This window comes from Ipomoea triloba, chromosome 5, assembly GCF_003576645.1.
Source record: "Ipomoea triloba cultivar NCNSP0323 chromosome 5, ASM357664v1".
NCBI lineage: Eukaryota > Viridiplantae > Streptophyta > Magnoliopsida > Solanales > Convolvulaceae > Ipomoea > Ipomoea triloba.
In genome coordinates this window covers 520184-535475 of record NC_044920.1, presented here as the reverse complement: position 1 = coordinate 535475, position 15292 = coordinate 520184, and the positions used below count along the sequence as shown (strand labels likewise).

Here is a 15292-nt window from a genome sequence, read left to right as displayed (position 1 = left end):
CTCACTAACCTCCCTCATCTCTGCTTCCCTGCACACAAATGAAACAACCTAACCTAGACTAGTTTACCTCATTCATAAATATTTGATTCGAGCAAAATATTTGTTCGTTTATACATTCATTGCTCGCTCCAATCTACTGCGATTAGCTACTTATAACAGTTATTATAGTTGGGATCGATTTGATTGCAAAGGATCTCTCATAAAGAATAACAACATTCTTTGTATTAATTAAACGCTAAATTAAACCTTTACTTTTAGATTGAAAATCATGGACTTTTATGGGAACAAGGTTGTCATGCAACATCAGGAACTGTATGTTACCAAAATCGAATCAACATGAAGATGAATTGAGACCAGACAATGTCACCAAGGTAATATGCCAAAAGCTTAGTCTATCAATAAAGAAGCATTCCTCCTTCCACTATTTTTGCTTCATATATTCATATCCCCAACCTCCTTCAATAGCAGCTAGTGACCGCATTATCCCTAACTTTGAAATTAATTACGGTGGGCAACCCCTATCAAGTTGATCAGTTAGCGTCCTATTGACCTTCCTAATATGAACTGCTCGGCTATGGACAATTAGGTTGATTTACCTCCTTGGTGGTCTTTGCCCGCTAGGATCACAAGGTAGGGTTACAAATTGGTGGATGGTCATGGGAAGGCTAGGGGTGGGAATAGGCAATGCCCCTTCATAGAGGTCTACGGCCTGGCCTACTTAGAGCCGAGCTTGGCCTAGCCTATTTAGTAAAAAGGTCAGGCTTAGGCCTAATTAGAAGTCTATTTAGTTAAATAGGCCTAGGCCTATATTTAAAAGTCTAGCCTACAAGCCTGCAGGCCTAGCCTATATATATATTGTATACATAACCTACCACCCTAATTCTCAATACCCAAATCCAAAATATGACTTACTAATTAGTAAACAGTGTTAGATATTACTAGTTACTACTGCTATGATGTTAAATTGCTAATAAGTAGTGTTACTAATTACTAGTACTAATTCTGCTAGTTGTTTAGTGTTTACAGTTTACTAGCAATTAGTAAAGTAGTAATACTAATGTAATATGAGCCTACTAGTAACTAATTGCAGTATTTATAGATTTGTAGTAATACTAGTAATTAGTAAACAATGTATTGTTGAATTTTGTATTACGAACTTTTACTTATTAAACTTGTGGTGTTGGATATTGTATATTATGAAATATGAACTTATGATTTTGTCATTCATTATGAAATATGAACTTAAGTATTTTTTATAAATTTTTTACAGGTATACTTTAAAATGCTTAAAAATGTAGGCCTTAAATATGTTCGAAGCCTATTTAAATAGGAGCAAAGCCTTTTCAGGATCTATTTTGAAGCCTTTTTAAAGGCCTATATATTAAATAGGCTTTTAAAAAGGCTTTAGACCAGGCCAGGTCAACTGTAGGCTCAGACGTGAGCTTAAAAAAAAAAAAGCCTACATACAGGCCCAGGCCCAGGCTCAGGCTTTCGATTTTCATAGCAGGCCCAGGCCTAATTTTCTAAAGCCCGGCTCGGCCTAGCCTATTTCCACCCCTAGAGAAGGCAGTCCAAATAAGGGGTTTTTTTATTATTTATTTATTTATTTATTATTATTATTATTATTATTATTATTATTATTACAAAGACAAACATTTTGATTTTAGGTGAAAAACAAGGAAATCATGCGTTTTCTTAGCACGTAGTTAGCCCATGCGTCCCTCACGAGGAAAAACGAATTAATTGTTTATCATAGTACTATATAAATCCTCTCCTTATGCTATCTTCTCTTCACATTAAAGAACCCAACAAAAATCTTTTATCATTATATTTTCTCTTGATAGCATTTTTTTTTTATATCAGACCAATCCTTAGAAATGGGAAACAGCCAGACAACCCCGTCGTCCACCGCAGAGTACAATGCTCCGTCCATCCCTCCCGGCGGCGTTATCACCATCCTTAGCATTGATGGAGGTGGCATCCGTGGCATCATCCCCGGCACCATTGTTGCTCACCTTGAAGAGCAGCTTCAAGTATGATATACACTCTTTTTGCAATATCTATACATACTTAAGGAAAGTCAAATATACTAATCAGCATATAGAATAGGACAGTACAACCAATCATAGTATATTAGTATGATTGCTTGCATCACATACGATACTTATCAATACACCTCGATCTGACATGATAATAGAGGGTAATCAACTACATTACAGTATAATTATCCTCAATTTTATGTTCTTACTCATAATCTATTACCCGAAAATCGACTGAGGTGTCCCGGCCCTGAAATACAAACCGTTTAGGTATTTTTCCTACAAATTTTCCCTCCTGATGTGTCATCATGTGATTGGTAGTTAAATATATTTATTAGATAATGATGGGTTAGCCAATTCATTGGCACCCAATGAATGAAAGACCCATCATGAGAGAAAAGTTTGGAGGTAAAAATAAGTAGGGAAAACTCACAGTCACTAGCCGAGAGTTTGCAATAGGTAAACTCACTTTCTGACTAATAAATGACTACAAGGAGGTAAATCAGCTTAAGTTGTCCGCTGGTGGACTCAAATCTAGAAAGCTAATAGACTGCTTCAATTGTTACTAGAATTCGTAACTTGTAGTTAGTAAATCAATAGGCTGGCCAGTTAATTTAATAAATTTTATTTTATTTTTGTTTGTGACGGATTAGGCTTTGGACGGTCCGGATGCAAGAGTAGCGGACTACTTCGATGTGATTGCTGGAACGAGCACCGGAGGATTGATGACCACCATGTTAGCCACGCCGGACAAGAACAAGCGTCCCCTCTACGCGGGCAAGGATATCGTCCCTTTCTACAAGGAGCACGGACCAAAGATCTTCCCAACATCGTAAACACCTCCTCACTCCTCAGGCATATATTTTTCGACGAGTTTAATGATTCATGCATGTGATGTTCTTACAGATCATCATCCGCGGTAGTGTGGGAGGCAACCAACCTTTTGGCAGGCCCCAAGTACGACGGCAAATACCTACATCAAGTCCTCCAGGACCTACTGGGAGACACCCGGTTGACCCAAACTTTGACTCACGTTGTCATCCCTACCTTTGATATCAAGACTTTCCAACCCACAGTTTTCACCACCTTCGATGTATATATTTATCCTTAACTTCTCCAAACCTTATGTTCTACATGCATGCATAAAGATTCTAACATGCACGTACATACAGGTTAAGGATTTCCCCGAAAGGAATGCTAAGTTGTCAGACATATGCATTGCCACCTCCGCAGCTCCCACGTACTTCCCCAGCCATTACTTTGACACCGCCGATACTAACGGCGGAAATGTCGAGTTCAACCTCATTGACGGAGGTGTAGCCGCAAACAATCCGGTATATATATATATATATTACATACTTTCTAATAAAAAGAAAACACAGAATAATTGAGAGTTTAATTAATAAGTCACTTATAAGAAAAATTGACATCTACAACAAGAATATTACAGACTCTTGTTGCGATTAGCACGGTGACGCAAAGGATGGTGGCTGAGGATCCAAATTTAGTGACATCATTAACTTCGTCGAATGAGCCAATTGGGTTGCACCGGTTCTTGATATTGTCGGTGGGCACCGGCAGTGCGAAAAATGCTGATAAGTACACGGCGCAACAAGCGGGGAAATGGGGCATTTTGGCGTGGCTGCTCCAAGGAGACGGCAACCCTTTGATTGATGTATTCGCCGGTGCAAGTTCGGACATGGTGGATTATCATATCGCCACCATTTTCCAGGCTCTTAAAGTCGGACATAACTATCTCCGCATTCAGGTACTAACTCAATTATTCAATCTTTTAGCTTTGGTACGGTTTAACTCATAATTCAGTATATAACTGGTATATATCTAAGTAACTGAATTCAACAGTACCTTTTGCAGTTGGTTTAACTCATAACTCAGTATATAACTAGTATCTGGGTAATCGAATTATATTCAACTTTTTAAAGTCTAGATTTACTTGTCTGTAACTCGGTATATAACTAGTATTTAGGTATGTAATCGATAGAATTCAACCTTTTAGGGCTAGGGTTTCTTTAACCCATAACTAGTATTCATGTAATTGAATTCAACCTTTTAGCCGTTGATTTAACTCATAACTCAATATATAACTAGTGTTTAGGTATGTAATTAAATTATATTCAAGTTTTTAGTTTTGGTTTTACCTATAAGTCGGTATATAATTGATAATCAAGTAATTGAATTCAACCTTTTAGAGTTGCTTTAACCCATAACTCTGTATATAACTAGTATTCAAGTAATTGAATTCAGTTCTCAAAAAAAAAAAAAGTAATTGAATTCAATCTTTTATAGTGATGGTTTAACGTGTAAGTGGGTATATAATTGGTGAATGTAAAAATGGTGCAGGAGGACGATTTACAAGGGTCGACAACCTCGGTTGATGTTACGACAAAGGAAAACTTGGATGCACTTGAAGATGTTGGCAATAAGTTGTTGTTGAAAACGGTTACAAAGTTGAATCTGTTGACAGGGAAGAATGAACCGGTTCCCGAAGCTGGAACAAACCAAGATGCTCTCAAAAGGTACCAACTTTAGTTTCTTCACTACACAAAACATAACTAACATTAGTACAGTACTATATAAGTTTTGATGATGGGAATTTGGGATTTGATGGGTTTCAGGTTGGCCGGATTGCTGTCGGAGGAGAGGAGGCGCCGTACAACCGCGGCACTTAACGGCAGCAAGTAGCCAAGTTGTTGATCAAATCAATAATGAGATAATGATCATCGTATGGTGTGTCTTTAATTTCTGGTACTTGAATAAGGCACATATCCTTCGACATGAAAAAGGTTGTGCCACCGGGATTGGTTACATAAGTACTGTTATGGGGAAGAAAATTCCGATTTATGTAACTACGAATGTAATAATAATTCTCAGAGAAGAATGGAATAAATCATTATCAATTGCTCTTCTCATAACAGATTCTCTGTTCTTTTAGCATATGATAGTTTTTGTTTGTTTTTTATGATATTCTTTACATGTCCGTGGGAGTAACCTATTGGTCTTCTTGATGATAAACTTAATTAAATTAATTTATTTCTTTTTGATCCTTTGGACTTTGCCGACTAAGTATAAGGAGGAATTTGGTACTCAGTGTATAGTAATACTATTAAAGAATTTTCAATGGTAGATACATATGGATCCTTAAGATACTGGAACCGACTGTGCTGGTATCTATATCAAACCATTCATACATGTTAAATCAAATTAATTCATTTTTCTCTGGTTGAACTGAAACAAATTAGAATCCTCAATTCTCTCAACATCTAGACAATAAAATATTTTCAAGAACAAATGCATTAAAATGATTATTCTCTCTAGCTTGGGTTATTCTTTGTTTTCGGTATTGTTGATTAGTTTTGTTTTTACTCTTATAAACCAACGAAATACCTATGATGCATACTCTCGAGTAGTGATTGTGGATTTCTTTCATCATCCAAAAAAAAAAAGAGATAAGCTGCACTAGAAATACTATATGTGATGAGCTCTGGACCGAGAAGGTATTGGTAAGAGAATGATGGACAACCTTAATTTTTGTTTAGTAAAGTACAAATTTATTATCAGCCACCCCAATCCAATCAAAAGATGTTATTAGTGAAAATACATATATATTTGTAATGGTACAAAAAGGGCCTACCTTTGATGTTCTCTCACTATTTGTAAAGGTAAAAACTGAAGTTTAGATGAGTTTTTTCTTATGGAAAAAGCGCTTCAAATGCCATATTTGCACAAGTGAAACAAAGATGCAGACACCAAGGGAAAATACACTAAACCAAGCCACTCTCCCATTGGTTTTCTCACTCGCCTCCCTCATCTCTGCTTCCCTGCACACAAAAGAGGGTAGTTACTTTCCCGTCATGGCGGGGAGTTAGGTTCCCATTGGGGTTGGGTGAAATTGCCACCCCTAGAGACGGCAATATGTGCCTCGCCTCTGCCTTGCCCGTTGTCATTCCTAAACACTAATTGGAACGAAATGGGATTCTTTAAAATATTTGCACACGAAAACTTACCTAGCTTTCATATAAAGTAAATTTGCATGGATGGCTTGCACCATTTGTTCAAGCTTCCTCAGCTCAAGTTCAAGACCCTGAAAAGGGAAACTCACACATGACCCAGGGCACAAGATAATTTACGTTACAAGTTCAAGTTCAAGTTCAACTCTCAATAGGAGTGGCCTATTGGCCTTTTCGATTTGAGCTGATCAACTATGGACAGTCTAGGCTAGTTTACCTCCTTGTGGTCCTTTGCCAGGTTAGGAGGCGGGATTTACCCAGTGCACACCCTCGAGAAGTGGCTGTGGGTTCCCCTTGTCATTCAAAAAAAGAGATAATTTACATGTGTGTGTAAAGTGGGAAAAGAACTTGAAATTTTACTTCTATTTTCTCTTTCTTTGCAACTGAATCCCAATCCTTGGCAGCAATTCCCATTTTCCAGTCAAGGCCTACAGTTGCACCCTTACCCCCCGGGGGATGCGTCGCCATCCAGAAGCATGCCAAGTAGTCGCCAGCCTCAGCTGTCGTAAAGGCAAACTGGCCGTGTGTGGCATTCTCTTCATGGTGGAGATTGTTTCCATATGGCGATGTCACCTAATAGACAATGTTGCAAAAGCACAGCTCAAATCATTGAACTCGAATATCTAAATCATGAAGAGAATATCTAAATCATGAACTTTGTTCTGTATTCTGTACAGCTTTGTATCTTCGTGGCATAAGCAAAGTACAATACCCGAATATACAGCTTCGAGATCAGAACTATGAACCGAATAATGACAATTATATTGTTCATGCTAGTTCTTGCAAACACTGACTGCATACTATTTCCACCACCAAAGATTCGAGCAAACTATTTGTTTGTTTATACTTTCATCCCTCGCTCCAAATCACTACGATTTGCTTATAACCAGTTATTATAGTTGGAATTTGATTGCAAAGGCTCTCTCATAAAGAATCACAATATTCTTTGTATCAAAAGCAAAACCTTTACTTTTAAATTGAAAATCATGGACTTTTATGGGAACAAGGTTGTCCTGCAACACCAGGAACTGTTACCAAAATCGAATCAACAGGAAGATGAATTATGATCAGACAATGTCACCAAGGTAATATGCTAATATGTAGTCATATTTGAACAACATAGGACCAGACAATCTGATAAAGGCCCTGTTTGGTAAAATTGTTAGCTTATCAACCAATTTTGACTTATCTGACAACTATTAGTTGTTTGACTTGGTTAAAAAATTAATATAAGTGTTTGGTTAATCAGTTTTTTGTAACTCCAAAATGCTAAAAAAAGCTTCTCAAAGTAACTTTTTCAATTAGCTTTTTGAGAAAATAAATTATATCAAAAGCTATCGGCTAATAACTAATTTACCAAACACCTTTCTACAATAACCTAATGTTATCAACTAGTCATACCCTTTAACCCAATATTCTAAAAACAACCATTTACCAAACAGGGCCAAAATCTGTAAGCCAAAACCTCAGTGTATCAATAAAGAAGCATTCCTCCATCCATCCACTATTTTTGCTTCATAGATTCATATCCCCCAACCTCCTTCAATAGCAGCAGTGACCATTATCCCTAAATTTGAAATTAATTATACTGGGCATCCCAGCCAAGTTGATCAGTAAGTCGAATTGACCTTCTGATTTGAGAAGCTCAGCTATCGACAATTAGATTGATTTACCTCCTCGGTGGTCTTTGCCATCTAGGATCACAAGGCTGGGTTACAAATTGGTGGTCATGGGGCAGTCCAAATAAGGGTTTTTTTTTTTAATATTTAAATTAATACAAAGACAAACATTTTGATTTTAGGTGAAAAACAAGGAATCATACGTTTTGTTTTTCATAAATTAAGCGTTTAATTCCATATGATTACAGATTTCAGTTTCCAGTTGAAAAACTGAAATATATAGCAGTTATTACCAATTATTGACAGAGCAGATAAAATGCAAACATCCGGCGAAAACGCGTTACCTTGACGGAGATAGTGGGGGCGACATTAGCTGTGGCGTGTTCCTCGTTGCCGATTACGTAGTAATCCGCTAAAACCACCACCTTACTTTGTATATCCTCCGACACACACTTTGTCCCCGCACTCGGCAACTCCAGCCACACAGCTTCTCCGGTAAGCAGCAGCGCCGCCGCCGCAGCAACCACCACCACCACCAGCAGCTCGGCCTTCATGTTTTTCAATCTCTCTCTATCTCTATATGATATCAGAGCAGGAAAGGTTGGGTTTAAACCTAACTCTTTAAGCAGAGACTGGATCTCCGGGTGGAGAGTGCAAGAGACGCGCGGTATCCGCAATTGGGTTAAAAGAACGACAGGGTTGGCGCCACGCAGTTTCTTTTATTTTCGACCAATCATATGGCGTTTGTAACCGAGGGTTTTTCACGGTTAAGACACTGTGGCTATTTAAATGGCGCTTTAACACGCGCAATGTCGGAAGTGTTTATTCAACAACGGTCAACTGAACAACTTTAGCACTTTTTTTTTTTTTTTTTTTTTTTGAGAAGACAACTTTAGCACTTTTTATTAGAAAAAAAATGTTAGTATTAAAATAAATCATATGCTAACAAAGTGCTGCAAACTTACATAAAAGTCACCAATAAAAAAAAGTATAACAAAAGAGTATCGTGGTAAGTTTGATTGACCAATAAATTTATTAAAAGTTTTATTGTGGGACATTTATGAACAAATAAGAGATTACTATCGAACCTTATAGACTAAGTGCGATTTAACTTTCATGTTGTGTAATAGGACACATTATAACAAGAATCATGCTCACACTCAGTCGTCCCTTTTAGAACATTACATTACTATTTATTATTATTATTATTATATTATTATTATTATTATTATTATTATGCGAATTATTGGACTTTAGTTTACGAAAATTTTCTTATTAAACTTTTACTCACTTCAATTGAGCCATATAGTCAGATTGCATAAGTGCATATGGTAATTGTAGACTATATTCCAAAATAACTTTCAAATTATGTAATTCAAGTTGACATATTATGTGTATACAATTAACATATTTTGCATTTGCAGTTACCAGTTTGTGTTTGTAGTTATCATTTTATGTGTATGTAATTAACATATTATGTGCGTTTAATTTATTTATAGACATGATTAATTACAGGTGCAAAATATATCAATTGTACACATAATTTTTAGACTATAAAAGATAAGATGGATCATATTAGATAAGATGGATCATATCAGATGGATCTTGGTGCATATAAAATTGGACTATATCACTACTTGGGTCATATTTAGTTGGGCTATTCAAGTTGGATCGGTTTGTTTATTATTGGACTAGCCTGAGCCCGTTAACTAATTTAGTACTCGTAGTTAAAGAGATTTTTCTCAAAATGATTCATTAACTATTGCCCATTCTTAATTTTACATTTCTACTTTTAATTGTACCAAATGGAATCTTTAACTTTCAAAAATTCACTCAATTTAATAATTCTTTAGTTATTTCGCCTACTCAGCGTTAAAATATGTGGCATTTTCATCTGCTTACCTATTGTGCACCTACTATATAGTAATAAATAGTCGATGGACCATTTTGGAAATAATCGATGGATCATTTTGGAAAAAAATATTTTTATTTATTTTAGTTTTGTTTATTTTCATTTTTTAGACACTATCAAATTAGAATTTTTGTAAATTTTTTTCTCACAACTATAAATATAGTTTAAATCTCAAAATGTTTAATTCTCTATAAAATTTTTTTTCCTCTATGACCTTGTTTGGTTAGTAGCGGATCTACCAATTTTTGACGGATCCGCCATTTTCAGTGTTTTGACCATGGTCAAAACGCTGAAAACCTTATTTCGTTAATGGCGGTTTGGAGCAGCGGATTTGCTCCAAACCGCCAAGTTACAAAACGCTGCATATAGCAGCGTTTTGCATTTGGCGTTTTGGGGAAAGTATTACTTGGCGTTTTGGGGAAGCTCCATTCCCCACTTATCCCACATCGGTGGGATAAGTGGGGAAAGTATTACAGTGGCTCCCCTCCCCCCACCCCGCTCCCTTTTTATTTATTTATTTATTTTTTTTAATTTTAAAACATTATTATTTTTTTATTATTTATTATTTATTGTTATAATATATATATATATATATATATATATATATATACCCTTTTAGTCATTTTACATGTTAACCGCTAATCTAAACAGCTAATTTTACCAAACATCTTCTACTGGTCAAACCCGCTAATACAATCTGCTATTTGATAACCGCTAATACAATCCGCTACGGCTAATAACCAAACAAGCCCTATGTCTAAACTCTAAATAAAAAAACTTTTCCTCTATTCGTATCAAGTTTTACAATAAGTTTTCTAAATTTCATAAATACTAATATATTGTATGTATGTATCTATATATATATGTATGTACGTACGTGTGTATATATATATATATATATATATATATAAACATAACAAGATAAAAATAAAAAGTATATGAGTATTTATGAAAGTTACAAAACTTATTATAAAACTTAATAGGAATAGAGGAAAAGTTTGTATTTTTTCAATGTTGCAAAAATCGTGCCTAGGCAACGATTAATCGACACCCGGCCGCATCGAGGAAGGCTGGAATCGGTCTCCTCCGCGGGCAGCCGCCTAGACGACCGCCCCGTATCACCCTCCCTCCTTTTTTATTTTTTTTCGCTGGAAGCTGAGAAGAAATCGAGGCCCTGTATGGATGTACTGCATGCGACTACTCGACGAGAGACTAAGAGAGACACCAGATGGTCACCGTCGCCTCTGTTTGAGGTAACTATAGCCACCACCGCCACCAGCCGAACTATTGCGAAGCCTCTGATCTGGAGGTGGGAGGTTGGAGGTTTACGGCAACGGATGGCGTAGCTTCGCCTTGATATTGTGAGGCCGCTGATCTGTGAGTTTTCAGTTCTGAGATCTGTGAGTTGTGAGATTTGCGAGGCTGTGAGCTATTAGTTTTGACCAGGTGTGAGATTTGGTTTCGGATTACATTAAAAGCCACCAACTCCCCTATTCTAGGTAGCTTCCCATTATTACATTAAAAAATAAAAATAAAAAAAATTAAATAGGGCGCCTAGGGGCCGGTCTTGGTTTTTTTTTGTTTTTTTTTTTAGTTGAACTCATTAACCAAAAATTTATGATTCGTAGATAAGTTTGTATGTTTAGACGAAAGGAAAAAAATTGCAGAGAAAGTTTAAAGTTTTGAAGTTAGATTGTAGGATTTTAACTATTTATATTTTTAAGAAAAAAATGTATAGAAATTCTAATTTGATAGAGTCTAAAAACTGAAATAAATAAAAGAGTTTTTTTTTTTTTTTTTCAAAATGGTCCCTCGAATATTTCTCAGTATATATTAGACGTATAATAGATAAACCGAACGAAAATGCCTTCCATTTTAACACTGAGTAGACAGAATATTGAAGTTAGCTCATCTACAAGATAATCGTCAATTCATATACTATATAAGATCTAAATGAAAACAATCCTTGTAAAAATAATTTCAAGATTATTATATTATAATCAAAATCAATCCAAGTAATTAATTTTCGTCATCATATCTATCACACATGTGAAACCAAGTTCAATCTCTATCAACAACGGCAATGATTTCACAAAATCATGCCACTGATATTGAAGAGCAAGAGACGATTTTCGTGGAATAAGTTAAGGCTACACATGATCTCAGAGGTGGAATGGATGTCGATGCAAGTTCTATTTTCAATTCTGTTGACAACATTTTCAATTGCGATACGATTTGGCAATATACCCACTATTTACAAACATACCTTAAAGTAATTTTAAAAATTTTTACTATTTAAAAATAATTTGGAATAAATCTAACATTTAATTAAGATTGGACTTGATGAGGGAGGGATGAAATTGTGCGAGACTGCTAAAATTGTTAACATAAAGTGAAAGTGTGACACGTGGAGCATTGACATGCAGTGTAATCATGACTAGCTACATCAGCTATAATCTGCATTGTTGCACTTTATATATTTAATTTGTAGTGTATTAGTTATCAAGAATTAAGAATATGTGATACTACATTGTAACAGAGTCAGTAATACTCATAAGAATATGTGATGTGCTTTTTGGTTCGTTTTTTATATGCAGTTCAAACTCCTATTTCATTGATCTGTCTACATTCTATGCATGAAGAAGTGTGATGGAGATAGTTTCTAAAGAGTTAAAAGTAAAAGAAATTCCTTTATTAATTTAATTCTTTTAATTGCCTTGTCATGAAGCAAAGCATTAGGATATATTGATTCTTCTACACATTTTCAGTTCATATATGTAAGATTAGTGATTTGCAAGTCATTCTCGTACTTGTTATTCTATTTTGCTGCATGCATTTGAAGCAAGAAGATCAGACATCAATTCTCCCTTAGTACCTTAACACTAAATCAAGGAAGGTATGAAAAAACTCCTAAAGGGATACACCAGTGAATGAGACATGATTTTCTTACTTAAAGGTCACGAGTTTCATTTTTACCGGCCAACATAATCCCAGTAGAATTTATTGTACAAAATTTTTTTAATGTGATTTACCTCTCCTGTATTATTTGTAAAAATAAGATTGTCGAAGGATAAATCATAATGTTTCATTCTCTCCCATACATGATCATCAATATTTATCTTTCTGGAATATACCTTAGTTCCTGGTAGCATCATCTTCGTAGAAATTAAGGCCCTGTTTGGTAAATAATCAGCCTATCAGCCAATTTTGGCTTATTTGACCACTATTAGTTGTTTGGTTAATAAGTTTTTTTAACTCCAAAATACTAAAATTCAAAAGGCTACTCAAAGTAGCCTTTTCAATTAACTTTTTGAGTAAAAAAATTATACCAAACAGCTATCAGTTAACAGCTAATCTATCAAACAACTTTCTACAATCAACCAATATTATCAATTAATCATACTTTTTAACCCAATCAGCTAACAACCATTTACCAAACACGGCCTAAACCTTTTTCTTTTCTTCTTTTTTAAAGCATTAAGATATATACTTGAAGTGTTTTTCATTTTGATTCTTCTGATTACCTTATCTCGAAGCTAGGTATTGAAGTTAGCTCTTCTACAAGAGATCATCAATTCATATACTATATAAGACCTAAATGAACACAATACTTGAAAAAAAATTCAAGATCATATAATCAAAAGCAATCCAAGCAAGGAATTAATTCTCTTCTTCATATCTATTACACATGTCAAACCAAGTTCTATCTCTATCAACACCAATGGTTTCACAAAACCATGCCATTGAAACTGAGGAGGCGATTATTGTGGAACACGTTAAAGCTACACATGATCCCAAAGGTGAAATGGATGTCGATGCAAGTTCTATTCTCAATTTTGTTGATGACATTTTCAACTCCGAATCCGATACGGTTTGTCAATATACTCACTATTTACAGTATTTTAAAATTTTTATTGGACAAAAATAAGTTGGATACCACTGCATGTACCTATAATGAATGAATTGTGTCATACAATCACTTAAAAGCAGTGCATGACACAACTGCTTAGCATTATATATCATAGAAGTAACATGTAATTTCATGTTAAATAATAATCATAGTGTAGAGATAGGTACGTCTTAATTACAATTCTACATAAAAATAGTTTTATTCTGATTTTCATCTCACTAAGTTGTTTTAATGGAGTATGAGTATAGATTCCTCAAGAAGCAATGCAAGACAAGTTAATGCTAAAAGAATACATCCAGAATGAGATTCCATCTCATGTATTACAACTCTCCTTAAAGGTATGTTGAAAATCTCCCATCTCACGTAATTATATGCGTTCAAATTATTAATTTTAAAATTTTATTTTCATTTTCAGGTGGTGTGTAGTTGTTTAAATAATGTTGATAGTCACTCAATAGCAATTTGTATACTAAGTGCACTATCAGTGTATCCATGGCACACTAAAGTAGTAATGATGCTCGCTTCATTTGCGATCATCTATGGAAAGTTTAAAGTTGTCTCAAATTCACGCCAACAAAGAGGATTGACATACAACTTGGCTCTTTCAAAGCAAATGTCTTCCTCTAACCCTATCAATTTAGAGGATAACTCAATAAAGTTTGCCTTAGATCTCGTCAAGCTTATGGTTGAGCTTGAACATTATTCATCTTCTATGATTGTGGCTAACTATTGGATGGCAAGATTTGTTGTTTCTTATACCCGACTTTGTATTTTGGGCCCCGAGTAAGACCATTTAATTTAACTTGGTATAAATTATATATATGTTTGTAGAATTCTTATTTCTTATCTAATTTATACGTACCCTAATCTTTATAGGTAATTAGTATATGTTAATATCTCATATAAATGATATAAACAATATAAAGTAGAAAATATTTCAATACATTAATTTACATTGCACGACAACACATGTAAATTGGGTTAACTAAGAATTCTTCAATGCAGCCACAAATGGTTATTTGATGTTTATTTGTTTTAATTAATTAGTATTATATTTTTCTTCATTTTCAGGTCTCAAATTCAACTAACTGAACAGTCCAAGTTATCCACCAAAATCAAAGAGATCATGACTTCTAGCCACTCACTACTAGGTTGGTCCAATATTTTAATCCATAGTAAGAAATTTTTTATGATTATAATTAATGTAGAATATACAATTTATAATGTCACCCTTAGAAGTGACTATAATTTAGCGAAGGGTTAATTACTCTGTCTGTCGGTGGATATCCTATGTTACAACCTAAAAAATATACAATTTATAGTATATTCGAAGTTATTATAAATTGACTTAAAAAGTTAAAACTTTATTATGCAAATATATAATCCAATTTTTAAATAAATTTGAAAAAGTAGTTAAATTATTAATTAAAAAATCACAACAATTTGGTTAAATAGATTTTGGGTGTTTGGCAAATGGTTGATATATAGCTAATACCTGATAGTTGATAGATGATTGGGTTAGATGGTCAAACTAGTTAATTAATAATATTAGTTGGTCGTAAAAAGTGTTTGGCAATTAGTTGTTTACTTTTATCTGATTGGATGTAAAATGACTTATAAGGGTATAAACATATTTTCCTAATTTATTAACTCTTAAATTACTTTTATAATTTTTATTTATTTATTTATTTATTATTATTATTATGGATAACAAGGATGAGTGAAATCAAAAAGAAAGAAAAACATTATTATTGTTGTTACCGAAACAAAAAAAAAAAAAAAGG

General features: G+C 34.4%; 3 protein-coding genes across 3 annotated transcripts in view; 2 read left to right on the top strand and 1 right to left on the bottom strand.

The window, feature by feature from the left end:
- The first annotated feature begins 289 nt into the window (after nt 1-289).
- On the top strand, nt 290-4794 carry LOC116021170 (patatin-like protein 1). The gene is made up of 8 exons (XM_031261781.1): nt 290-371; nt 1864-2033; nt 2693-2871; nt 2946-3132; nt 3212-3373; nt 3490-3807; nt 4401-4576; nt 4676-4794. Exons 2-8 carry the CDS (start codon nt 1878-1880, stop codon nt 4740-4742), a joined length of 1245 nt encoding a protein of 414 aa, XP_031117641.1. The 5' UTR covers nt 290-371; nt 1864-1877; the 3' UTR covers nt 4743-4794.
- Nucleotides 4795-5585: 791 nt separating this feature from the next.
- LOC116019241 (transmembrane emp24 domain-containing protein p24delta3-like) lies at nt 5586-8326 on the bottom strand. The gene is made up of 4 exons (XM_031259389.1): nt 8031-8326; nt 6428-6640; nt 6065-6141; nt 5586-5878 (listed from the first exon to the last, which is right to left on the bottom strand). Exons 1-4 carry the CDS (start codon nt 8238-8240, stop codon nt 5734-5736), a joined length of 645 nt encoding a protein of 214 aa, XP_031115249.1. The 5' UTR covers nt 8241-8326; the 3' UTR covers nt 5586-5733.
- Nucleotides 8327-13240: 4914 nt separating this feature from the next.
- Nucleotides 13241-15292, top strand: part of LOC116020914 (protein SIEVE ELEMENT OCCLUSION B-like) — a 5654-nt gene continuing 3602 nt past the window's right edge. Inside the window, exons 1-4 of the mRNA XM_031261480.1 lie at nt 13241-13469; nt 13757-13846; nt 13924-14291; nt 14580-14659. Coding sequence (XP_031117340.1) covers nt 13287-13469; nt 13757-13846; nt 13924-14291; nt 14580-14659 — 721 coding nt within the window. The 5' untranslated portion in view covers nt 13241-13286. The remainder of the gene's footprint in view (nt 13470-13756; nt 13847-13923; nt 14292-14579; nt 14660-15292) is intronic.

What these genes read in the sequence shown, in the direction of transcription:
- LOC116021170 (XM_031261781.1), top strand. Translation starts at nt 1,878, where the DNA reads ATGGGAAACAGCCAGACAACCCCGTCGTCCACCGCAGAGTACAATGCT. An exon ending in ACCTTGAAGAGCAGCTTCAA is followed by an intron (nt 2,034 to 2,692) that starts GTATGATATACA and finishes GTGACGGATTAG; the next exon opens with GCTTTGGACGGTCCGGATGC. An exon ending in CAGTTTTCACCACCTTCGAT is followed by an intron (nt 3,133 to 3,211) that starts GTATATATTTAT and finishes ACGTACATACAG; the next exon opens with GTTAAGGATTTCCCCGAAAG.
- LOC116019241 (XM_031259389.1), bottom strand. Translation starts at nt 8,240, where the DNA reads ATGAAGGCCGAGCTGCTGGTGGTGGTGGTGGTTGCTGCGGCGGCGGCG. An exon ending in CAAAGAAAGAGAAAATAGAA is followed by an intron (nt 6,142 to 6,427) that starts GTAAAATTTCAA and finishes TTCCCTTTTCAG; the next exon opens with GGTCTTGAACTTGAGCTGAG. An exon ending in TTACTTTATATGAAAGCTAG is followed by an intron (nt 5,879 to 6,064) that starts GTAAGTTTTCGT and finishes TTTTGTGTGCAG; the next exon opens with GGAAGCAGAGATGAGGGAGG.